The sequence below is a fragment of the Ipomoea triloba genome, chromosome 3 (genome assembly GCF_003576645.1).
Source record: "Ipomoea triloba cultivar NCNSP0323 chromosome 3, ASM357664v1".
Classification (NCBI taxonomy): domain Eukaryota; kingdom Viridiplantae; phylum Streptophyta; class Magnoliopsida; order Solanales; family Convolvulaceae; genus Ipomoea; species Ipomoea triloba.
This window is the reverse complement of record NC_044918.1, coordinates 2,782,864-2,807,429: the sequence shown is the minus strand read 5'-3', so window position 1 is coordinate 2,807,429 and position 24,566 is coordinate 2,782,864. Positions and strand designations below refer to the sequence as shown.

At 35.7% G+C, this 24,566-nt stretch overlaps 4 protein-coding genes across 5 annotated transcripts; 2 read left to right on the top strand and 2 right to left on the bottom strand.

The window, feature by feature from the left end:
- Positions 1-3,706: 3,706 nt before the first annotated feature.
- On the top strand, positions 3,707-6,926 carry LOC116012115 (glucan endo-1,3-beta-glucosidase 2-like). The gene is made up of 4 exons (XM_031251585.1): positions 3,707-3,927; positions 4,902-6,155; positions 6,250-6,274; positions 6,470-6,926. The coding sequence occupies exons 1-4, from the start codon at positions 3,849-3,851 to the stop codon at positions 6,618-6,620; spliced, it is 1,509 nt and encodes a 502-aa protein (XP_031107445.1). The 5' UTR covers positions 3,707-3,848; the 3' UTR covers positions 6,621-6,926.
- A 140-nt stretch (positions 6,927-7,066) lies between these two features.
- Positions 7,067-9,049, bottom strand: LOC116012116 (GDSL esterase/lipase At5g37690-like). The gene is made up of 6 exons (XM_031251586.1): positions 8,799-9,049; positions 8,568-8,695; positions 8,152-8,278; positions 7,944-8,056; positions 7,610-7,859; positions 7,067-7,511 (listed from the first exon to the last, which is right to left on the bottom strand). Exons 1-6 carry the CDS (start codon positions 9,031-9,033, stop codon positions 7,255-7,257), a joined length of 1,110 nt encoding a protein of 369 aa, XP_031107446.1. The 5' UTR covers positions 9,034-9,049; the 3' UTR covers positions 7,067-7,254.
- A 3,180-nt stretch (positions 9,050-12,229) lies between these two features.
- LOC116011814 lies at positions 12,230-15,917 on the top strand. The gene is made up of 5 exons (XM_031251224.1): positions 12,230-13,117; positions 13,637-13,695; positions 13,791-13,919; positions 14,476-14,611; positions 15,378-15,917. The coding sequence occupies exons 1-5, from the start codon at positions 12,419-12,421 to the stop codon at positions 15,765-15,767; spliced, it is 1,413 nt and encodes a 470-aa protein (XP_031107084.1). The 5' UTR covers positions 12,230-12,418; the 3' UTR covers positions 15,768-15,917.
- Positions 15,918-16,118: 201 nt separating this feature from the next.
- Positions 16,119-20,261, bottom strand: LOC116011815 (THO complex subunit 4D). Of its 2 annotated transcripts, XM_031251225.1 has the most exons (7): positions 20,054-20,261; positions 19,287-19,529; positions 18,324-18,470; positions 18,167-18,235; positions 17,328-17,512; positions 16,619-16,684; positions 16,119-16,453 (listed from the first exon to the last, which is right to left on the bottom strand). In XM_031251225.1, exons 2-7 carry the CDS (start codon positions 19,479-19,481, stop codon positions 16,300-16,302), a joined length of 816 nt encoding a protein of 271 aa, XP_031107085.1. In that variant the 5' UTR covers positions 19,482-19,529; positions 20,054-20,261; the 3' UTR covers positions 16,119-16,299. The 2 variants fall into 2 exon arrangements, with proteins under 2 accessions (XP_031107085.1, XP_031107086.1); XM_031251226.1 differs by lacking the exon at positions 20,054-20,261 and having other exon boundaries at positions 18,693-19,430.
- Positions 20,262-24,566: the final 4,305 nt, after the last annotated feature.

Here is a 24,566-nt window from a genome sequence, read left to right as displayed (position 1 = left end):
AACCATTATGCTCAACACAATATATTTATACGGAATTAGGTATTCTTTAACTGTTATGGCATTCAAAAATTAAATTTGAAATTTAAATCGTAACTTCCAAAACTAACAAATTAATTAAAATAGATATGATGTTACAAGTTATTAATTTCTAAATTGATCATAATTAACTCAATATTATTAGTATTTTGCAATTCTAAAGATACAGTAAAGGAGATATAATCCGTGAATGATTGAGAGCATTAAGTAATATAACGAGTAGTAAGGCTTCACATTATTTACTGCTCAAAGTAGTAAGGGTTCAAGTGATCACATCCATTATCACTCAAAAAAAGTAAGGTTTCAACTTCTAGTGCCACTCGATTTACACTCCCACATGGAAGATAGTGGGTTCGAGCTTTAGTGGAGGTGAATGTTGACTCGTTGTGCTTCAGTAGGTTGAGAAAGTAATTATGAACATATACCACATTGTAACATAGTCAGTATTACTCATAAAAGAAAGAAGAAAGGTTTCAACTTCTCCTCATTTCCTACTCAAAGCAATAAGGTTTCTATCATTTACTACTCAATCTTTACTACGCAAAGTAGTAACACTTCACAACCTTTCTAGTTGAGAAAAATAAAAAAACCATTTATTGTTAGAAGCATTAAGGCTTTACAACTAAAAAATGCCCCATGTTATGCAATTCAAACTCTTTATAACATTAAATTGTATTTATACTAGTACAAACTAAAATATATTTTTAATGTGGGTAAAATGACTACTTAAAAACTTCTAAAACTTTTTTTTTTTCAACTCAATGAGTACAATTTGAGAATTAATTTCTCATTCACACATTATTAATTTTGAACGTATAATATATCAAATTTATCATCTCAACTAGGAACATTATACTTGAATACACTTTGACCTAATCAAAATTAAAAGTGGACTACACTTAAAATTATATCACAAAATAGCTACTTAAAATGTCAATTTATGCTATTTTCTAACATTTTTTCGTATATAATTTTTAGTCACAAATATTAATTTACATCCTCAGTGGATTTCTCAACAAAAAAAAAAAAAAAAGTACTCCGTAACTTGAGAAATTTGATTTTTTTTTTTTGGTTGTATTTCAAAAATTGTTCATGTATGTGAACTCCGCAAGACCCAACAAATTTTGCTATGATGTACCTTTGTATTTGGGTGCAATATAACCTGCAAAGCCAAGTACTGCATCATACACCCCAAGTACTTCAATTAATAATGGAGGACTATAGGGAGGGAAGCCCATTACTCTCACTATAAGTACATTGTGAATAATGGAAATGCCAACCACTTTGGAATGTATAAATACACTAATAAAATATTTTGTTTATGGTACTGACTTACGACGTCTCCTATAGTTAGAGCCTATTCAGAACGCATTGTGATCTAACAAAAAAAAAAAAAAAACACTAACAAAACATGATTATACAACCCCTCAAACAAAAAATTAAAATATTTTAAATATATAAAATCGACTACACAATTTTTAACTTGTTTTTATAGCATGCACTTTTCAAAAATTCAAACACTTCTAGTGTTCTAGTGTGTCCATCTAAATCTTTATGGGGTTCAACCCTTTATGATTGTCGATTGAGTCAACTTACTCAACTTTTCTAGTGATCTCCACTTATTATACAATTTTGGTAAAAAAAAAAAATGGACATGACCATGTATATTGTAAGATGAGAATTTATTCTACTTATGGTTCATATATTATAACAACATATTGATTTTAATTCGTTTCACTTTTACTTATTACTAATTTTTAAAAATGTTTTACTTTTAATTCAAAATGTTTAAAATTAAATGCCCTGAAAAGCAAGAGTGTTAGATTTGAGTTCCATTCCAATAAAAAATTGACATAATTTATCGAGCAGATATTATAGTTAGGTTATAGTCTACTCAAAATTTAAAAATTAAGTAAGGGTGTGTTTGGTTGGGGGGTTTAGGCATAAGGTATGGGTATCAAAGTGATTGTTAGTGTTTGGTTGATAGGTTTTGTGAATGCTACTATGGGTTTGGAATACCCCATTAATGGCAAAACCCATACCCTTATTAAATAAGGGTTTCATCTTCCTTCATCATTTCTTCCCCAACTATTAATAATCATTCCCATTCCACCCAACTACCAAACATGCTAAATACTTTCACCAAAACCCATTACCCTTACCAAGTATTTGATACCCATTCTGATTCCGATTCCCATGTGCGAACCAAACGCACCCTAAATTAAAAATGAAAAATCATTAGATTTGATCAGGCAAATTATGTTATGGACCAGGGTCTACCTTGCAAGGTGGACCTAGGTCCATATTCACAATTTAAAACTATATGTTCACACTTTTAGAATTCTATATTCACAATTTTAGAACTTTATATTCACAATTGTAAATCTCAATATACAAAATTACATTATTCAATATTCACAATTTTTGAACTCTATATTCATAATTTGTTATATAAATTCAAAAATCATGTTATACTATTGAATATAAAGTTCTGAAAGTGTCAATATAAAGTTCTAAAATTGTGAACATAAAATTCTGTAATTGTAAATATAGAGTAAAAATTGTGAAGATAAAATTTAAAAATTATGAACATAGAGTTTTAAAATTATGAACAAAAACCTGAATCCACGTTACAAAGTGGACCCAGGTTCCTACCATAACAACAGATTTGATAAACCAATGGCTATGTTTGGAACCCAAATTGAATATGTTGGGCCGATAGAGAGGCTAATGCCTAATGGGTTAAACGATAATATGACCGTTGGAAAGCAGCTGCATTATTTTGTCCGACAACATAAGCGATCGTGTCTTTTGTTGTTGTCCACGCACGTTGGACCCATTTGGCCATTTCTTGTTACAGTACTTTTCTGTTGCTTTCCACTTGTCCATCTCTATTTTCCCCCTATCTGCCAACTTACTTCTTACGAGGAAATGGTACTCCACTGTTACCAACGCCATGAAAAACAAACACTCGAGCTTTTTGCCTAGTTTGATGTAAACTTGACTAGTTTTACAGGTTTTTATGAGATAAAATTTAATTTGTTGATATTTTTATTATATTTTTATATTTAATTATTATCATAATAACGCTATAAATATGGATTTTTTATTATTATATGTTAATAATAAGATTTAAATTTTTTAAATTGTATATTAATTTTTATTTTACCATTAATGAATTGTCGGACTTTGAAGCAATCACAACAGTGATTTTTGTTCAGTTTTTGACGAGATTTTGGCTCAAGTTGAAGAGAGAAAATGATTGAGGTCATACTTTAAGAACTTGATTTTTGTATGTGAGGTGGGCCCCACCACAGCGTAACAACAACGCCATTTTTCGCGTGAGGCGCAACAATAGTGTCCAGTAAATTTTTTATTTTTATTTTTTTTGAAAATTTATTTTTCTTGCTTTTTATTTTTTTTCTCCTTCCTCCTCCTTGGCGTCTTGAAATTTGTACAAAAAATCAACTATTAAAATTCCAATGATTTAAATTTTAATATAACAAAATACGCTTTTCCTAAAAAAAAAAAAAAAAAACGCTTGAACAGTAAATATTTTCAAAACAAAAAGAAAAAGAAAAGATGGGTGACCCTATTTTGACCGTAGGATTATCTGACAACACCATTCCCTTGATCATTGATGCACCACTGTTCTCTTTCTCTCTCTCTCTCTGAGACTAGAATAAATGGCTTTACACTCACCTTTGCCCCACTCTTTCTTGATTCTATATTCCCATTCTTTTCCTTCTTCCCTTTCTTAGAATCTCAGCTCTGAGTTTTCCCATTTTTTCCTCATAATAGAGCTTTGAGTAATGGGGTTAATGAATCAATGTATGATGAGGTTGGCTTTGTTGCTGTTCCTATCAGTTTCTGCTGTTTTTGCTGATGAAGGTGAGCTAGGCATTTTCTTTCCTTTCTTTTAAGCAATATTTATATATGTAATGCTATAAATAACTGAAATAAGTGGCTATTTAAAGCCTTGCCTTTGGTTGTTTCTTGTTGTTCATTACTGGTATTATGTATTTGGTATATATGCCTATCTTGTCTTGTCTTGAAGTTGTGCTAAGCTAAATAGTAAATATCGCTGCTTTATTTAATGTTAGTTCCAGTCATTAAAAAAAAAGTACAAAAATCTTGTAGTTGATTAATGGCATGCTGATATGGTGCATTTGTATAAACCCTCCTGCAAATTCATGAATGCCTTTCTGGTTTTAGTTTTCTTTTCCCATTTTGCTAGTTTTTTTTAAGGAGTGGTTTGGCATCTTTCTGGGATGTTTAATCTGAAAATATAAGGTTAGGGATATTGTTAAATGTTAATCTTCTGACAAGAAGAAAAGAGTAAAGGAATATATCTGTTGAGTTTGTCAGTTGTCACTCAGGCTATATGAACAAAGAATGCTTTTTTTTTTCTCATGTCTGCCCAAAAGCTTCATCAAGCTCTCAGTTGTTTCAACTTTATGCCACTCTAACATGGAATAACATGTTAGTGCTGTCCCTTCGGGCTATCTCAGTTGGTTCGACCGATCACCCTAAAGCCTTGTTACGGCCATAAAGACCCGTGTACATAGGCAAGGGGTGGAATTTAGGGATTAACGAGGCAACTCGCAATTTTACCTCCTCTAGCTCTCTTGGGAGGGGTCTGGGGCTGGCGTAAATTGAGAAACCTAATGTATCAAAAAAAAAACAAACATGTTAGTGGTCTGCAATCTATAATAATTGATAATGGACTATGGGGCTCCATTTTTCATGAATTTGCTGATTATATAGATGATTGGTGGGAAACAGATGATGTAATTCATATTGGTTACTTGATCTTAGCTGCATTCTTAGTTTGAGTCTAACTTAAGTTTATTTTTTGCTTGAAGATGCCTTCATTGGTGTGAACATAGGAACAGACCTGTCTGACATGCCACACCCAACTCAAGTTGTTGAACTTCTTAAAGCCCAGCAAATTCGCCATGTCCGTTTGTACAATGCAGATCGTGGCATGCTTCTGGCCTTGGCCAACACGGGCATCCAAGTTGCAGTGTCTATCCCGAACGAACAGCTTCTGGGCGTTGGACAATCAAATTCCACCGCAGCGAATTGGGTATCCCAAAATGTTGTGGCGCATTATCCAGCCACCAATATCACTGCCATTTGTGTTGGCTCCGAGGTTCTGACTTCCCTCTCGAATGCTGCCCCGGTTCTTGTCAATGCCCTTAAGTTCATCCACTCGGCGCTAGTGGCATCCAACCTCGGTAGGCAGATCAAAGTGTCAACGCCTCTTGCTTCTTCAATCATCCTCGACTCCTTCCCCCCATCTCAAGCTTTCTTTAACCACTCATTGAAACCAGTCTTGGTTCCAATGCTCGATTTCTTGCAATCTACTGGCTCTTATTTCATGCTCAACGTCTATCCTTATTATGAGTACATGCAATCCAATGGTGTTATTCCATTGGATTACGCTCTTTTCAAGCCCCTTCCTGCAAACAAAGAAGCTGTTGATTCTAACACCCTTCTCCACTATACCAACGTATTTGATGCCATTGTTGATGCAGCATACTTTGCGTTGGCTGATCTTAATTTTACTAATGTTCCTGTTCTGGTAACCGAGTCTGGCTGGCCATCAACGGGAGACTCAAAGGAGCCTGATGCCACTTTAGATAATGCCAACACCTATAATAGCAATTTAATAAAGCATGTCCTAAACAAAACGGGGACTCCAAAGCATCCTGGTATTGCTGTCAGTACTTACATATATGAGCTGTATAATGAAGACACGAAAGACGGTCCTCTATCAGAGAAGAACTGGGGGTTATTTAATGCAAATGGCACGCCTGCTTATATCCTACGGTTGACTGGATCGGGATCTATGTTAGCAAACGATACTACAAACCAGACTTACTGTTCTGCAAAAGATGGTGCGGATCATAAAATGCTGCAGGCTGCTTTGGATTGGGCTTGTGGACCGGGCAAAGTGGATTGTTCACCGATGTTGCAAGGACAACCATGCTACGAGCCAGATACCGTGGCTGCACATGCAACGTATGCTTTTGACACTTATTATCAGATGATGGGGAAGGCTCCCGAGGCATGCAACTTCAATGGAGTGGCTGCTGTCACTACGACTAATCCAAGTAAGGGTTTCTCCGCTTTCTTGATTAATGTGTTGGGATTTCAGCCCCTAGTTTAGTGACTTATTGAGCTCTCCTCTTGATGTGATGATTGCAGGTCATGGTTTGTGTCTATTTGGAAGGTACTTTTGCTTACTTTGCTGAATAAACATATCATAATTGTTTTAATAATCACCAAGTGTCATCTTCCCAAAAGATTAAAATATAGGGTTATGTTATAAAGACCACATATACTAAGATAAAGATCTTATGGTTATTATAATATTATATCCCTTCCTGGCAATATCTAAATTTTTTTGCTTGCTGCGTTCTTGCAGTGGTGACAGAAATGGTACATTTCTGAACGGCACAGCTTCAGCCATGGAGTCTAATGGCACATCAGTCTCCTCATCGCCACATCTACACTATACTTTCTCCATGTCACATATTATGCTTGGAATTGCGGGGTTGAGTGCTATTCTTTTCTAGCCTGTTGTCTGGTATTCAAGAACTTCAAGTGAAATGGTGATTACCCCAGGTATTCAAGGGAGTAACATTGGAGAACGCCCTTTCTTGGAAAATGAGGAGCTTAGGAGGAGGAAGGCGATTTGATCCTTCAGAATTAGCTAGTAAAACTTTAGGGTAGACCGGGGGTCTTTTTTGTACAGAACCAATTGGAACCACCTACCCTTAGTTTCTTAGGAAATCTTGTAAGGTTGTTAAGACTGTATTCTAATTGGACCAATTTTTTAACTAATTTTTTTCATCCTTGGTTTCATTCATTGTTTTCCAGAAGTCAATATTGTTGATTGTCCCTTGATTTATGGCTTCTAACACATTTAAGGTGTAGGCCTCTCATGAACTGATGTTTTAGGACTCAGAGCCCTATGATTTAGTTATCAGGTTGTATAAGAATGACACCAAAACACAACACATAATGTTATACAGCTTCTCATCTTTGAAGACTCATTAGTAAACTTGAACACACTTGCAAGAATCAAGATCACTCGCGTGTTCTTTGCAGGTTTTCTCAACAATTTTAAACTACAAATGCTTCTTTAATTGGTATATGTATTCATACTCTTCCCTTTTACATGACTTATGAATTGATCTTCCATTTGTATTAGTCAGACAAGTGAGTTTCTGCTGAAAGCAGTCGCCTATGATGAGAAGGCTTGGGAGCAGGGGAAGAAGGACTGTGAGCTTTATCGAGGTAGGTGAAAATCTTTCCTGCAAGCACGAGATTTGCAGCTTCTGAGGGATGGTAAGCATCCCAAAACACATACTCTGAGCGGTTTAGACACAGCTTTGAGTTCGGGAGACAAAGCCCTCCCACGCTCGTGTCCACATTGCAACACGACGTGTTGGAAAACTTGAAACCTGATTCTCATAACAAACGAGAGAGGGTTCAGATCACGTTGTGATTATATTATAGTTCTGCATAATCTTAAGTACCTAATAATCAAGCTGAGCCTTACCATAGGCAGAGGGGTTCTCAATTAAGTCCAAAACGTCGTGATAAGTGTCTGCAAATGTCATCTTTGCATATGGGAGCTGGCTATTTAGCGTAGTTATCAAATTCTTTACTCTCGAATTGAATTCCTGAACATATTCATTGACTTGATATAGGCATTCCCCTGTTTTCGATTTCACCCTCTGGGAAGGAATGCAGCCGAGAGGCCCCAAGCTGTGGTAGAGTATCTTTCTTGCACCTAGATGATAAAGCCTCTGAACAAAGAAAATTCATAAGAAATAGGAAGGGACTTCATCAGTTCATCACACCTAAAACTTAACTGCATAGAAGATCTTTACCGTGAATTGTTGGCTTAAGGTAGACGTCAAAAGTTCCAAGAATTGATCATGAGTATAAAAAATGCCTTTTGCTAAGAAGGGCTGCAAGAAGTTGTTTACATAGTCATTACTACCTGAAAAGATCAAAGGTCATACATACTCTTTAGTTCCAAGGAAGAAGATATATCATATGTTGGAATTAGTTGCTTATATAGTTATATATATATACCAATTCCAACGAAGTAAAGTGCCTCATTGCAGTGTTTTTCTGCAGCCTCATCTCCAAGTGTGGCCTTGATAGCTTCCTTTGTCTTCTCGAAGTAACTAATCTGATCATCAAATGTCAGCCTCTGAACCTGTCACCCGAAAAAAACATCAGAAAGACGAAGTAGACCATGACAAAAACAATTTGGAGAAAACGTCAGGGAGATTGTATATATATGTTGGGTAGAGGCCGGTAAAGGTCAAGTCCAGCACTTGGCTAGGAATTGTTGGGCGGAGGCCGGTAATATGGTTTAAAAGGCCAAGTTCAGCATGTAGCGTTTCGAAAATGTGTGGTATAAGGAAATAAAGTTGTGCATTCGCTACTAGCTATAACTTTTGACATAGTGGTAAACGTTTGATCCTAACAATATACAGACTTACAAAGTAGAGCCCAGTATCATTGAGTATTCCAGCTCCACCAGATGCATAGTTCACTCCGGTCAGGTACGCTTCATCGTTGGGTAGCAAGGCAAGATATGGAGGCGGAGATGGAATCCCCATCTTTTCAGCTGATAAATTATCGAGACAACAACAACAACATGTCAGTAAGTACTTACAAGTTACAACAAAAACTAAAAGTTCTAAGTAGTCTTTATTCTTCTGCATTATTACATATTATATCGCCAACGGTTTTTCCATTAGTGAATCTTCCCGTGGCCATTCCCCCAAAATAATCAATTCCATAGAACGGGTAGTTCGACTTGGCAAGAGACTGCAGGAAGTTGTTGTTTCCCACTTCTGTCAACGAGTCGCCAAACACATACGTGACTGGTGCTGCTGATGCTGCAGACTCGAATGCTGCAGCAATCGCAACAAGTAGTGGGAAAACTCGCTGCAGAATTGCCATTTCTATTCTCCAAGTCCTTGAGGGCCAATGGGTGAATTGCTTGGGAATAGTTTGGCAACAATTTTATAGTGATTGGTGTGTGCCTGTTTTGCCATTTTCTCCAAGTTTGAACATAGTAGGTGGTGATTTCTTATGACTGAGAGATTTGTTGGATTCTTGTTGTGCATGCATTGCAAACTTATAAGCATTCCAGTACTATAGAAATGAAATGGTACCTCCATAGACTAGCCAATTTTGCAGATAACTTGAAGTGTAAATGTTTTGGAACAATCTTCAAATTCCCAATATTGTTTAAAGAAATCTTTTCTTGGAACAAAAAGTTGAGTGACGTATAGGCAAGATAAGATAGAGAATAGGTCTTGTGATCAACAAACTATTCTATTTTATATTTCTATTCTCCACCTAATGAATTCTTATGCTTGTGTGTGAAAAAAGTAACTTCTCACACCCTGCATCACTGTGACACATCTTGCGATTTATATTTTCTCACAATCTCAAGACAGTAGTGAGAGGCCCTCAAGTTTAGAGTAAATCTCGTAATTATTGATATTGTGTAGAATATTAGACATGAGACATCTTGTGATTTATCTTTACTCATAATCTCAAGAAATAGGGTGAGAGGCCTTCAGGTTTAGGGTGAATCTCGTAATTATTGATTTTGTGTAAAACAATTGGCATGAGACACATCTCATGATTTATCTTTTCTCAGAATTTCAAGGCAGGGGTGAGGGGCCCTCAGGTTTTGGGTGAATTTCGTAATTATTGATGTTGTGCAGAACAGTGGGCAAGAATTGAAGAAAACATACATCCACATGTAACCGGTAAACTTTCCTGGTATAACAAAAATGTCATTGTCTTACTTTTTAGTTTATGATCTGTTGATCACGTTCCCTGCCCATATTGCTCTATTCTATTCTTTTCTTTTCTTTTCTTTTCAAAAATTAAAATTAAAGATAAAACTATATATGTTGTTCGCAAGTTTCATATCATGCAAGGTTTAAGTTGTTTGGAAATGTTTCCTTCATCCTATTTTGTGTCAATTTGATTAATAAAATTTTTAAATTATTTACAATTTAATTTTCATAATAGCTTTTTTTTGAGACTTTGGAAAGGCATGGCCCACGAGAGACATTTCAGACACCTTCTCACTAAGGAGAAATTGCCAATAGATCGAAGAAACTTCCCTAGCTAAACCTATAATTCAACATTAGTAAATGAATTTATATATTTATAGAATACATTAAAATTTATTAAATATAAAAATCAAATTTAAAATTTATTTTTAGGAAAATGAATAATTTCACTTTTAGCAACACCTAATAGACATTGCCAAATTTAGTTTTTGATTTTTATTTTAACCACATTTTAGGTATATAATTTGCTAACATTGCCACAATCAGTCTTTTTACGATTTTCATCCAATTAACATTAATTTATGTGATAATTTATTACTTTCATAAACTTTGTATTCTATTCATGCTTAAAAAATGTTGACAAACAATATAATAAACGCCATAACATATTTTTAAAAAATACGGAGTAACTTTTTAAGAAAAATATCTATTAATTTTTTATGTCTTAAGATGTTTATGAATGTTTATTACTAAGAAGAGAAAGTTATGTGTATTGTTCCATAAGTTAATAATTTTAATTTAATAAAAATTATAACAAGTAATCAAATATGATAATGTTAGTAAAAAAAAAAAGAAAAAAAATTATGAGATTAAATGTGATTATGTTAAGAAGTATTTGGGAATATGCGCTGCACATAGTGCAACATACTTTGCCATGGACATGGATGAAGGTCCCATATGTTTTTATCAATTCAGCATGTTCATGTTGAGAGTATGCCAACGAATGAAACCAAGATTCTCGAGTTATAGGGAACTAATAAATTACTAAGTATTACGGAATATTATTGTTGGAAAATAACATAAAATGACATTGTAAGTGGTTATTTGGTGGTATAATTATTATTGTTGTTGTTAGAATGAAAAGGCATCCATTAAAGAGAAAGAACCAAAGTGCTAATACACACACAGGAGGAGAATGAGACCAAACAGAGTTTATAATCACCAACTATAATTATAAATTACACTTTACTTCGAATAGCATATCATCATCACCCCCAACTTGAATAGCAAACCATAAAAAGTTACATGCTACTTAAAAAAAAAAAAAAAAAATTCGCAATTCATTTAGTAGGACCAAAATGCTCATAATTTTTAAAACACATTTAAAAAAATTCCAGAACAATAATACTGAAAGAGACTTTTCAGTTTTCAATATGGTCCATAATAGGCCATAATAATGGGCCAAATGAAATGCGGTGTATGCTGTATGCATAATGCAATGGAGTCCCACATCTACAAGATTAGGCAAAATGTCAACTTTTTTTTACCAAACATAGAAATATTTGAAGATTTTGAGTTCTGCACCAAAATGGGAAAATTTATTTGAGAAATAAGTTATATTTGTCAGGTTAAATTTTTATGTTTTTAGGGATAAACACATTTTATACTAATTTTTTCCATTTTTATATTAAATTCAAAATCTTTTTAATATTATCTGGATGACTGCATTTCTTCCCATAATAATAATAATAATAATAATAATGATAATAATAGGCTGGTGACAACTATAACCGTGTTCTCCGTATCTTGTTTAGAACATGAAAGAGTATACAAAAGCAGTACATGCTTAGACATTAAGATAAGAACCAAATTCCTAGTATCTTCTCGTTTCTTTTAGGCTAAACAATTCTATTCATAAATCAAAATCAATTATTTTTAACCCGATGAGATAGCTTAAGTGACAAGTGAACTTTCGACGATTTCTCTTGGACCTGCTCCTGTACCTTTCAGAGTAAATGCGGGTAGACTCGGTGAATTTATCAAAAGAAAAATATTTTTACTCTATATTGGACTATAGAAAAAGTTTATAAAAAAGTTACTAAAGCATCCGCAATTTTTTCATATAAGATGAATCCTCATATTTGAGAGACGAATCAATTATATTATAATTTTGATTTTTAAATTGACACATGTAGTAAATATCATCCATAAATTAACAACTTTAACACATTATCAATTTAACATGTCATTTTAGTGTCAATTAACATGGTGCCTTAGATATACAGACATGGCACAGGAATTTAGGCTGAAAACAGTGTGAGTTGCAATTAACCGTAGTTTTACAACTAATCCACGTGAAACTAGCAAATTCCAGCTCTCTCTCTCTCTCTTTTTCTCTCTCTACGAATTCAAAGCTTTCAGCTCCAATTCTTCTTCTTCTTCAACCTTTCGTCTGCATATTCCTTCTTATACGTACAAATTAGATACTGTTACATATAGAGAGAGAAAGTGAAAAGATTATATTTGGTGTAATGTCTGTGGCATGTGGAGTGGAGTGTGTGGTGGTGTTGGGCTGCCTGCGGTGGGGATGGAAGCGGTGCACCTACGTCGGGAGCGACGACAGCGCCACGTGGACGGCTGCGACCAGGGAGGAATTCGACGCCGTGCCACGTGTCTGCCGCACGATCCTCGCCGTCTACGAGGATGACCTCCGGAACCCCAAGTTTGCGCCGGCCGGCGGCTACCGACTGAACCCCGACTGGGTGATTAAGCGCGTTACTTACCAGGAGACGTGCGGCAACGCGCCGCCGTACTTGATCTACCTCGACCACGACCACCGCGAGATCGTGCTCGCTATCCGCGGGCTTAACATGGGGAAGGAGAGCGATTACAAGGTCCTCCTCGACAACCGCCTCGGGAAACAGATGTTCGACGGCGGGTACGTGCACCACGGGCTGTTGAAGGCCGCGATTTGGTTGTTGAACACCGAGTCCGAGACTTTGAGGACGCTGTGGGAGGAGAATGGGAGGAGCTATAAGATGATTTTCGCCGGCCACTCTTTGGGATCCGGTGTGGCGTCATTGCTGACGGTGATTGTGGTCAATCACCGCCACAAATTTGGGGGTATTCCCAGGAATATGATCACCTGTTACGCTGTGGCGCCAGCTCGGTGTATGTCTCTCAACTTGGCCGTTAAGTATGCCGATGTAATACACTCCGTTGTGCTGCAGGTGAGTAGTTTTAGTTGTATTGTTTTGATGATTAGTTGTACTGTTTTGATGATTATGCAAAAATTAAAACTCAGTATCGAACTTGTAACCTTGTGGTTATCAACTCAACGACCAATTTGACTGAATTACCTTGTGGTGAATTCTTGTACCAAGAGGTGAAATCTCCTCTCCCACCCCCGGCGCCCTCAGACTCCCGCCGGACAGTTTGTAGAGAGGTAAATCATGGTAACTCAACTGAGCGAGGTTAGAATTTTGAGCACAAAGAGCGGTTGTTCCCACACTGCTGTTGTGACAAATTTCACCTCTGTGACCAGTTGAGCTGCTCATGCTGGCACCTTGTGGTGAATTCTTGAATGTAGAGAGGTTGAAGATGAATTGTTTACTTATACAATGAGTGACAAATTGACTATTAGGAAATGAATGATAATTTCAAGAGCCACTTGTGTAAAATAATACCAGTGGATTGGATTGGATCGGATCATTTACTAATGTTGCATTTGATTTCTTCTACTTGTTTAGGATGATTTTTTACCCAGAACTGCTACCCCATTGGAGGATATATTCAAATCCATATTCTGGTTAGTTAAGCCTTAGAATTGTCTTTCTTTTCTCTTATTCCAGGAGTGGGATTGTTGCTGTCTTCTCTTAACCCAGGCCTTAATACTTTAAACAGTTTGCCCTGCTTGTTATTTCTAGTGTGCTTGAGGGATACATTTATACCTGATGGTAGAAAGCTCAGAGATCCAAGAAGACTTTATGCACCTGGCCGAATGTATCACATCGTGGAAAGAAAATTCTGCAGGTAGATCACTTTCAATGTCGTGTAATATTCAAAATTGTTTAAGCATTCGTTATATGCCTCCTGTCAAAAGTTGTTTTCAGAATCATCAGATTCTTGTCTATATTATGGAGTAGACTGTTGCCTGATGGTCCAATAGACACGCATTTCCGCTAAATTATTCCTCTTTTCATTTCATGTTCCTCCTGATATGATGAGTTCCTATAAACTTTCAAGCACAACACTGTCTTTGGTGTAGAGCCTAGATCTTAAATTCGCTAGATGTATCTCGGAACATAATACCCAACAAATTTTCCTTCAATTGGATCGAGTTATGTTGACATGATAACAAACAATTCTATGTATAAAGCTATTTTTATCTTATCTTATCTTATCTATGTGATTTACACAGTGCATCACTGCATCGAGTTATCCTATGCAATGATATGCAAACTTGAAGTTTACATGTTATGAATCTTTTCTATTGTCGTGTGAAAATTCAGATGTTAAGTTCTTACTAGTTTTCAGTTTTCAAAAGTGTTTTATAGGAGAAACTTTATTTACTTTGCTGTGCATACAGATGTGGGAGGTTTCCTCCGGAAGTAAGAACTGCCATCCCAGTTGATGGAAGATTTGAGCATATTGTTCTGTCATGCAATGCAACATCTGATCATGGAATAATTTGGATAGAAAGAGAATCTGAGAAGGCATTACAAGTAAGACAAAGTATCAAATTCTCCTAGCTACTTTCCTTGTCATTTGGTTCTCCTTTTCTTTTGGTCCAGATGAACATTTTGCTAACTGTATTTTCGTTAAAGAATCCTTTTTTTGGGCTCTTTCAAAAGGTACCTTCTTGATTTCAAATTTGGTTTTGGGTTAATATATCGAATTTCAAATTTATTGAAAAACATACCCAAAGTTGTGTGCCTTATTTGCCATGAAACCATTTAATTTAGTATATTCGGGAAGTTGGGATATAACACTAATGGTTTGTGTTTGAGAAAGACTTCCAGTTTACAGAATTTTAGTGTAAAAACCTGATAATCATGCTATAGATCCGATTTTACATTTTTTTTAACTATAAGTTGATGGCCATATATAACATCTTTAGTCCTGCACTGCAAAATCATCATATCTTTTAGGTTATCTATAATATTAACAGTGCTTCTAATTTTTTGATTGAAGTGCATATTCTCTTTTTTGTACAAAATATCGAATTTCATCCATTCATCTCTTCTTTGATAGGAGCATTTTGAAACAGGCAAATGATCATTTAGTTGTTTATCATGTTTCAAGCTGAAGTGTTGTAAGATCATACAATAGAAATGGGAACTGAGGATTATGAACTAAATTTACTCTTTCAATGTAAACATTAAAAATAAATAAGTGCAATCACACAATAACACCAAATCACAGTAGCAGAGTAATGATGGTTTGTGGCATTTAATGAATCATTCAACCATAACTTTTTTTTTTCTGCAGATATTGAAGGAGGGTAGTGTTGAGGCGATCACAACTGCTCCTAAGGTGCCGAGAATGGAAAGACTGCAGACAATTAAACAAGAACACAAGGATGCACTGGAAAGAGCTGTGAGTTTGAACATCCCTCATGCTGTGTCCGCAACCGAAGAGGAGGAACCTTCAGGGACTCACAAGGAAGAGTCCGCGGAGGAGATAAGCATAACTGCAGAGCCTTCTGAGGAGGAGATTGAGGAGGATAATGGAAAAGAGAAGAGCGAAGAAGATGCCTCAAAGGGTAAAGAAACTTCCAGTAAGAGAATAACTAACTGGGATGAATTGGCTGAGAGGCTTTTCAAGAAAGACGAAACAGGGCAAATGGTATTGAATAGAGACGTTATTATTAATGAGTGATGTGGGATTTTCTTCTAATTATTCTTGCGTGATTGATTGTTTCTTGTCCAGTTACCCATCACTCAGTGGGGAAATTTAAATTGCAACAATGTATCATGGAAATTTTTGGAGGTCAATTCTTTGCTATAACATCTTAATTCTTTTTGTTAATTTGTAACTTGGTACCTCAAGACAATCTTATTTCTCTTCAGGAGACTGAATGTCAGTCATGTCATGGCGCACACCACAACACGCACAAGAATAGAAAGATCCGACACAATATATAGCCAACCTCAGCAACTTCAGAGCAAATCCGAATTGCCAACATATGGGATTTGCTAACAATTATATGTCCTATTCACTGAGAGATGCTTAGCAAAACAAAGATTAAATCAAACATAACCCTTCAATAGCTACATATTGTTAAAAGTACTATTCATACATCGACCAAAAACAATAAAAACACCCAACAATCTGGAAGCCAAAAACAGAACTACTGTCACTCTTACAAGCTAATTGTCTGATTAGGTTTATCTAAAATCGGATATGGATATCAAGTCTGCATGGCTTCAGCATGGTAGTTGTCCAGCTCTTTGTCGAGATCATCAGCGGATTTCTCGACAGGCTTCTTCCTTCCCTGTCCACCACGTCCACGACCACGGCCTCTGCCACGACCACCACGTCCACGTGTGCCCCGACCCCTTTGGCTGAGCAAAATGTAATAAATTATTACTGAATGTTAAAATCCACTATGAAGTAAAGCTATTACAGTCACACACTAGAAAGATTTGTGACCCTCCAGCTAGCCAATTGACTTTCAAGAGTGCACAGCACTAAAAATAATTTTTTACATAAACCAACAGTAAACTTACCCAGAACCCCAATTAGCAGCAGGAGTAACACCACCACTTCTAGTCCGAGCTGGTCCTTGTCCAGCACTGCAAATATAGTATTAGTGTAAAGTGTTAATAACAAGTAAATTCAAATCCATATTCTTTACAGTGCAAGTTACAATCTCCCAACTATGACACCCTGAGCCAAATAAGAGCAATTAGTTACAGTGTTCCAAATTTATGGAATCTTCACATTTTAATTAAAAATCCAATTAAAAAAGAAAATCACATATCGTGAATAGGAACAGAGACCTAATTCAAAGTCTTGTTGCCAGCAATTTCTAGGTTTAAAATACTTGGTAAAAGGGATAAAGGTTAAACCAAACAAACACTGGAAACAATGAGGGAACACCATAATCAGTTGGATAGGAGATAATGTCCAGATAATAGTTCATGCAACAAAGAGAAAGCATAGCTTGTGTTTTTAACATTAAGATAAATCCAGTAAGTAGTTTTTGCAGCTAATAGAGACCGACCATAGATATCATAGTTCTTAATATTCAGAGATATCAAACTCCTAGAGTAGCCAACAAAGTTAGCATTCACTACAAGATGGTATGCAATGCCCAATTAAAGCATGAAATACGTCATTTAGAATGCTGGTGGGCAGACTTGGAAAACAAAGGATAAACAAAGGACAAACAACTGAAAATATATTGGGAAAAAAGAACAGAAGATCAGTGCATACTTCATAATGACTGTCCTCCTCCCATTAGTCCCTCCAACAACATTAACACGAGCCAACATAGGAATTTGTGAATTGGTGCCAACTATTTCAATCTTCATAGGCCTCCCATCTAACTGCACATTGTTGTATCTTTTCAGTGCTTGGAATGCATCAGTTCTTCGTGCAAAAACCACCTCAGCTGAACCCTGTAAAAAGCCAGAAACAATAAAATATCAACCAAGTTAAAAAACAGAACTGCAACATCAAGCAAGCAAAGGATGGAAAGATGACACATTGTAGGAAAACTAGTAATATAAAAAACATAAAGCTACAACTTAGCTACATGCATACTATCCAGTTTATTTCAGGGTTAAAATTTCAGCATAAGTAATTACAAAAAATGAAATTAAGTATCATTCAGCACAACCTACAGGGTAAAACATTTGAATGAAAACATAAAGACATTGACATATCAAAGTTCCATGTGTTATGATCAATAATATCTGGACTAAAAAATTTCACTAGATCAAACTATATTTATGCACTGTGTTCCGTGTTATATAACTTTACAACTAAACAGCCAAGGTGCAAAAAAGTGAACCAAATGCAAAGTGAAAATACCAAAATACATAAATATATCTAGAAACAAATATTCAATTCGAAAGAAACTATATTTCCGCACATATTTAGAGGAATCAATGAAAAACTTATAAAAGAAAGCCCAGACTTCTCTACAGATCCCAATAATGTGAAACACCCAAAAAAAAGCCACAAACTGAAGCAAGTTGTCAAATTGAACTGGTAAAAGGATAATAAAAGCAAATCAATAAGAACTATATGACATGAGATATGACACTTACACTTGGGCGCCCATTCTTGTCATAGTGAATTGCATATCTTATCAATTCTCCAATCTCAGAAAAGAGTTCCTGTGTTTAAAGTTTCACCATCATCAAACCCTCTGAACATTAACTATCATGAATGGGAGAATGTAAAAAGACACGACTTGTGTTGTACCCTTATATCTTCATTAGTCACTCCAACGTCCAAGTTTGAAACATATAACTTAGACCCACTTTCTAATCCAGATGATAACCCAGCAGCTCTAAGGCTATCTTCAAATAATCCATTCTGCCATGGCAAATTCTTTGTTCTGCGGAAAGACTGAAGCAAGCAAACCCAAAATGACATCCACATTGGGTAAGTAGAATCAGCATACTACAAAACTGTAACATAATTCACCATTCTTCTAGAATAAATCAGATATCACCAAATTTCCATCACAGTGGAAGTGGAATAAACCAAAACATCAACATAGTAATTTTTACCAAAGATAAATCAACTACGGTAAAAGAAGTGTAGATGGGAGTAGAAGATTTGACCCACTGCACAATTGCACATCAACTGGTGCTTAAGGAAAAAGCAAGACCTCCAGTTCTGAGGTTCAGCGAAGGAAGCCACCTTTGCGAAACACCATGAACTGGGATACTAACTGAAAACCACGACCCGAAGAAATTCGGCATATAGCAACAGGATCCGTCATAAACTTGCTACTGAATAACAACGTTTAGAGATCACTTAGAAAGTCAGCCCTCTAGATGTTAAGGATGTAGCCCTCTAGATGTTAAGGATGTTTAAATGGTGAAAGTTCTTAAAATTTCAATAATGAAGCTCCTCAATATTAAGGTACTATAAAGTGAAATCTCTTGATAAAGCCATCACTCCCACTTTTATCAATACTTTTGTTGTAAACTCCTCATGATAAACCAACATGAAGAGAGACCTTGATGACGGTGGAACAATTGCACAACAGCTTATTATGGTTGATCCAAATTGGGCACCTCCTCGGACCCAATAATGTCACAGAACTTCTCATGATGGAATTTCTAAAGCAAAACTAGAGAGAACCTTCATTTTGTTTTAAAGAGCATATCAGAATGATTATGGAATTCATAAGACATCCATTAGTTTCGAGCTTGCCTTGGCAATGACGTGAGCTGATGGCCTAGCATTCACCCCAAGGGGCCCTCCACTACGAGGAGCTCCAGCGGGTCTTCCACCTCTAAATGATCCACCAGCCCCCCTTCCACGTCGGGGCCTGCCACGTCCCCTACCTCTCTCACTATTACGTCTGCTCTTAATCATATCATCAAGTGTCATATCCAGAGAAGCCATCAAGAACACAGACGAAGACAAAAATCACCTAAAGCTCAAATAATGAATCTGTAAACAAAAATACAATACAAAAAAAAAAAACAAACAAAATTGTCAGCACAAATTGGTCATAAGAACTGTAGTACTATATCAACACATAATAGAATGAAAACTTAATATTCCAATCATTTAGGGGAGCAAAGTGCTATATTAACACACGTGTGTGTCAAAGAAAGATACACACAGTACAGATATTTAGAAACAGGAACAAAAGCTAGAGATTTACAAGCGAGATCTAGAAATATAGAAACAGTAAAGGCTGAAGCATGAGAAGATAATGTTTCGGATACGAAACAAAAATTAATCCTCGCGTGCTTCAAAATAACCATGCCTTGAGAAAATTCTGTCTCTTTTTCTCCATTAAGTACTTTCAATAACATAAAAAACATAGATGCAGGAAAAAAAAACCTAAAAAAATAAAATTAAGCAGCCAAACATGATCAAAAAGAGCGAAACACAATAGAAAAGGCTAAGCGACACAAAGCAAAACTGTTAGGTCATTAAAAAAAACAACCGGAAACATAAAGCGTTACCTGAATCTACGAGCAATCGAAGAAATCTGTGCTGATGGAACGGAAACTTATGGAGAGAAGCGATTTGGGGATAGATGATGGATGGATCTATATATTGTTTGATCTAGAGGGAGAGATACGAAAGAGGAGGTATTTGGGTGGGATTGGGAAAAAGAGGGAGTGATTAGGGCTTTTCTGCAGAGGGCAGAGGCGGTGTTGATGGAGAAGGGAGAATAATAAACCTTTTATCGATCGGGCTCGGTATATATTTCGCCGTGTTGGCGTTGGCGACGACTCGCCCGAGTCAAGTCAACGTGGACTTGGGCCACTCTCCCTTTGGGCTCCAATGAATTCCAGTTTAGATTGTGACGGGCTGTTTATAAACCAGTATTTGGCAGTTTCGGCCCAACAAGTCTATTCAAGTATTCATAGTTTCATACAATCTTTTCCCCGATTTGAAAAATTCAACGTCCTTTTACTGTTATAAATTTAGAAATTTTAATTAACTTTTATGTTTCTTGTATGGTTTGTGCATTATTACATAAAAGCAATATTTATCTAATACACATTCTTAGATGGCAATTATATGTATCTCTTGTCATCCAAAAGAAAAACGTAGGAGTGTAGACCTGAAAATTTTGATAGTATTATAATATTACATAGACTAATAATATTGGGTTATATCTTAATTGAGCTATTTGACTTTACACAACAATTAATTAAATTAATTTGGGTCATGTTATTTACCTAATTAATTTAATTATTTGATAAAAATTTAGTCAAATTATTATATTTTAATTTTAATTTAAAGTATTATAGTTGTGATAGTATCATGAACTTGTATAATGGTAACTCAAAACATTTTGAATACGTTTGTATACTATTTGAGATTTGAGATAATATCAAAAAGTTTAAAATGAAGTGGAGGCTCATTAAAAAAAAAAAAAATTCCTTTCATTCCAAGGCAGTCATGAGGTGGTGGAGTATCGCTGGCGAGGCCCATGGGGGCACCGATGGCCATGTTGGCCTTCATTGGCGACCCGTGAGGCCTTGCACCCTCATTTTGCTTGGCTGTGTGGGTTCGGCGGTGACTGACCAGCCAAGCGGTGGAGGGGCAGTGGGGATGGGGTGTCACTCGTCCCGTCGTCACCCTTAGTGTCACATCGTTGCCCCTCCTCTTTTTTGGCAGGGGTGGTATTGGGTTGTCTCACGTAGGGATGTAAATGAGCCGAGTCGCTCAGTCAAATTCAAGCTCGAGTGATTCATTTAATAATCGAGCCGAACTCGAGCTCTATTGTCTTAGGCTCGTGGCTCATCGAGTGGCTCGCTAGCTATATATATATAATATTCATATAATATTATGGTTTATTTTTAATTGAAACATTAATTTAAAATCAAACAGGTTAAATTCGAGCTCAAAATCGAACTTGAACTCGAATTCGAGCTTGAACTCGAACTCGAATTCAAGCTCGAACTCTAGCTCATCAAGATTGAGCTTGAGCTCGAACCCCCTAGACTCGAACTCGGCTCGATTCGTTTACACCCCTAATCTTGCGTGGAGTTAGACGTGTGTGTTGTACGTGACTGTTGTGAGAGCGGGGGAGCGAGAGCCGTACACGTGGATGACTTAGCAAGGGCGTGGTTTGTTATATTAGGGGGTGAGGGTGATTTGCCTCCTCTAGACATCATGGTCTGAACACTGTGAGCCATCAGGTCTTGCGGTTGTTCTCTTTCTTTCAACCTACACACCATTGTGACACTTTATTTCTCACAATTTATTTTATATTTTATTTTCAGGTGTACGTTGGACCAACCAATAAAACCAACAAATATATTATTAAAAGAAATAAAATATCTGTGGTCACTCCAGTGAGAGTTCGTTATCGTGATCGTTGGTTTTGGCAAACTTCTGGATTTACACAGCGGCACTGAAATCAAACCCAATCTGGAATGGTGAAATTGTCTATTCATTTGAATCATTTCACATGGCTTCCATTATTGCAACCCAACAACTTCAGTGGGTACACGCATGCAGCATGCATGCCACCGCCTCTAATATTATATTCCAATGTTTCTTTAATTTTTCCGAACTCCAATTCCACGTTATCCTACACAAGCACTATTAATCCCTCCGTACATTTCTGCTCTGTTACACACATTTTAACAACTTAAAGTTAGTAGAAAAACATGCGGTCTAATAACAAAATTGTTACTATTTTAGACGGAAGGTCTCATGTTCGAGTTAGAATATTGGTTATCAGCAAATACTATGTATATGTTAGACAAACGTACACAATCTATGCATTATAATCCAGTTCTTATGCTTGCAAGGTGGAGTGGTGAACCCAGGTTCATGTTCACAATTTAATAATTTCATGTTCACAATTTTATAATTCTATATTCAGAAATTCATAATTCTATGTACACAATTTAAAAATTGTATGTTCACAATTTTATAACTCTATATTAATAATTTTATAACTCTATATTCAATAGTATAGCACAATTTTTGAATCGATATCACAAAATTGTGAATGTAGAGTTAAAAAATTATAAATATTAAGTAATATAATTTTGTATATTAAGATTTAAAATTGTGAACATAAAATTTTAAAATTATAAACATAGAGTTTTTAAATTGTGAACATGGACTTGGTTCACCTTACAAGGTGGATCCATGTCCATACCATAATTTGCCATTATAATCACCGTTGACGACTACTACTTACTAAAAGAATCTATGATTACTAACCCAAACACCAAATTGTTTGTCTTCAAAAACTGTCCGATTCGTCCATATTAAACAATGTTTTAATTAATAAAATAGTAAATGTTGTTATATATTTATGAAAAGCAACAATTTTAATTAGGAAATTGCTAAAAAGCAAAGACCTCGTGTTCCTATTCATGCAATTAGGTAATTACTCTGCGTTCCTGTAATTAGGTAGTTTCTTAATTAACCAATCTGCAAATGTAAATTAACATCCTTAGTTACATTTATAAATTAAGAGAAGAGTTGAGAAGACAACATATAATTGCATCAACAACTAACAGCGAATCTCTGAGTATAGATTAACATCCTCGATCGAAGTCCAATGAATCCATCGAAATCAGTTTGCTTATTCCATTGGATTAAGTCTTTATGGCCACAAGTTTGGGCCATTATCGGCATAATTGCGGGCGTATTCGTCATCTCAGTCATAGCCAACTATTTGTGTGACAGGAGCAGCAATGGTGGGAAAGAGGACGATGTAGAATCTCAACCAATCGAAAACACCTTACCAGTTACCACAACTCCTGGAGAGGCGCCACCTGCGCCACCAACTGCCACTAGCACGAATCCGAATTGAGGTTTTGAGAAACACAGATTTCTTCCATGCATGGAGCGAGCTGTTTAATGTTAATGCCGAAGATTTTTTTTTTATTTTTTATTTTTGGTTTGATTTTGTTTCCCTGGTCGGTTTGAATGAGATGAGTATGGTAAACTATGCTAATGATATTATGCGTGTTCTTTATATTATAATATACTAGTTTGCATTACGTGAATAGTCCAAATATCCAAGGTGTATTTTTAAATTACTATTTTAGAATTTATTAAAAGTATCATTCAGTATTTTAACCTATATCAATGCAAAATTATCAATTTTTTATAAAAGTAAATATTTCAAGAATGTATATATACTTATGACCTATGGAGTAATTTTTCATAAAATTAACTAGTGCAATAGCAATTAGAGAGAACACCCTAATTGGATAGTACTCAAGCTTCCTCTTGTTGCTACTTCCACCAAAAATAAATTCTTGATTTAATCTAGTCCCCTAGTGTGCTTCTTTGCAATGTTAGTGCCTTGTCACAGTGTACCTTAAAAAACAGAACCAAATCCTCTTTCTCCAAAAAGACCATAATAGACATAGTTTTTCATTTGTGTTGAATATGTACTGTAAATTAGGTTCAATCTCCAATGCGTGATTCTAATTAATTGACCAAAATTCATGTTAAATATTACAGTATATTATATTTTTAAATACACTCTAACATATTCATAGTATATATTTAACAATTATGTCAATCTTGATTGAGATAAGGTTCGAACTTAAGATCCTCTTTATGAAATTCAATTAATAAGTTAAAAATAATAAATAATTAACGAAATATACTGCGTTATTAGAGGGTAAAAAGTATGAGTGTGAGAATAAAAGTTAAGAATACATATATCATTTTCCAGATACAAAGACAGGCTAATATTTAATTTATACATAACAAGATATGGAGTTACTAGTTTAAGATCAAGACAATACAAATTAAACATGTCGATATTGCCAATGACCTTGTGGTCTAGTAGCATCCGGTAGTGGCATTTGGTTGCACCTCATGTTGGAGGGGGCAGGTTCGAGCCTCAATGGAGGCGATGCTGACTCTTTGTGCTTCAGTAGGTTGAGAAAGTAGTTTATGAACAGATACTACATTGTAACCGAGTCAGTAGAACTCAAAAAAAAAAAAAAAAAAAAAAAAAAAAAAAAAAAAAAAAAAAAA

What these genes read in the sequence shown, in the direction of transcription:
- LOC116011814 (XM_031251224.1), top strand. Translation starts at nt 12,419, where the DNA reads ATGTCTGTGGCATGTGGAGTGGAGTGTGTGGTGGTGTTGGGCTGCCTG. An exon ending in GTGGAAAGAAAATTCTGCAG is followed by an intron (nt 13,920 to 14,475) that starts GTAGATCACTTT and finishes CTGTGCATACAG; the next exon opens with ATGTGGGAGGTTTCCTCCGG. An exon ending in AATCTGAGAAGGCATTACAA is followed by an intron (nt 14,612 to 15,377) that starts GTAAGACAAAGT and finishes TTTTTTCTGCAG; the next exon opens with ATATTGAAGGAGGGTAGTGT.
- LOC116011815 (XM_031251225.1), bottom strand. Translation starts at nt 19,481, where the DNA reads ATGGCTTCTCTGGATATGACACTTGATGATATGATTAAGAGCAGACGT. An exon ending in AGGAGGACAGTCATTATGAA is followed by an intron (nt 16,685 to 17,327) that starts GTATGCACTGAT and finishes CTATATTTGCAG; the next exon opens with TGCTGGACAAGGACCAGCTC. An exon ending in GCTGCTAATTGGGGTTCTGG is followed by an intron (nt 16,454 to 16,618) that starts GTAAGTTTACTG and finishes CATTTTGCTCAG; the next exon opens with CCAAAGGGGTCGGGGCACAC.
- LOC116012115 (XM_031251585.1), top strand. Translation starts at nt 3,849, where the DNA reads ATGGGGTTAATGAATCAATGTATGATGAGGTTGGCTTTGTTGCTGTTC. An exon ending in TGCTGTTTTTGCTGATGAAG is followed by an intron (nt 3,928 to 4,901) that starts GTGAGCTAGGCA and finishes TTTTGCTTGAAG; the next exon opens with ATGCCTTCATTGGTGTGAAC. An exon ending in TGTCACTACGACTAATCCAA is followed by an intron (nt 6,156 to 6,249) that starts GTAAGGGTTTCT and finishes TGATGATTGCAG; the next exon opens with GTCATGGTTTGTGTCTATTT.
- LOC116012116 (XM_031251586.1), bottom strand. Translation starts at nt 9,033, where the DNA reads ATGGCAATTCTGCAGCGAGTTTTCCCACTACTTGTTGCGATTGCTGCA. An exon ending in ACTTTACTTCGTTGGAATTG is followed by an intron (nt 8,057 to 8,151) that starts GTATATATATAT and finishes TGATCTTTTCAG; the next exon opens with GTAGTAATGACTATGTAAAC. An exon ending in TGAGAACCCCTCTGCCTATG is followed by an intron (nt 7,512 to 7,609) that starts GTAAGGCTCAGC and finishes TATGAGAATCAG; the next exon opens with GTTTCAAGTTTTCCAACACG.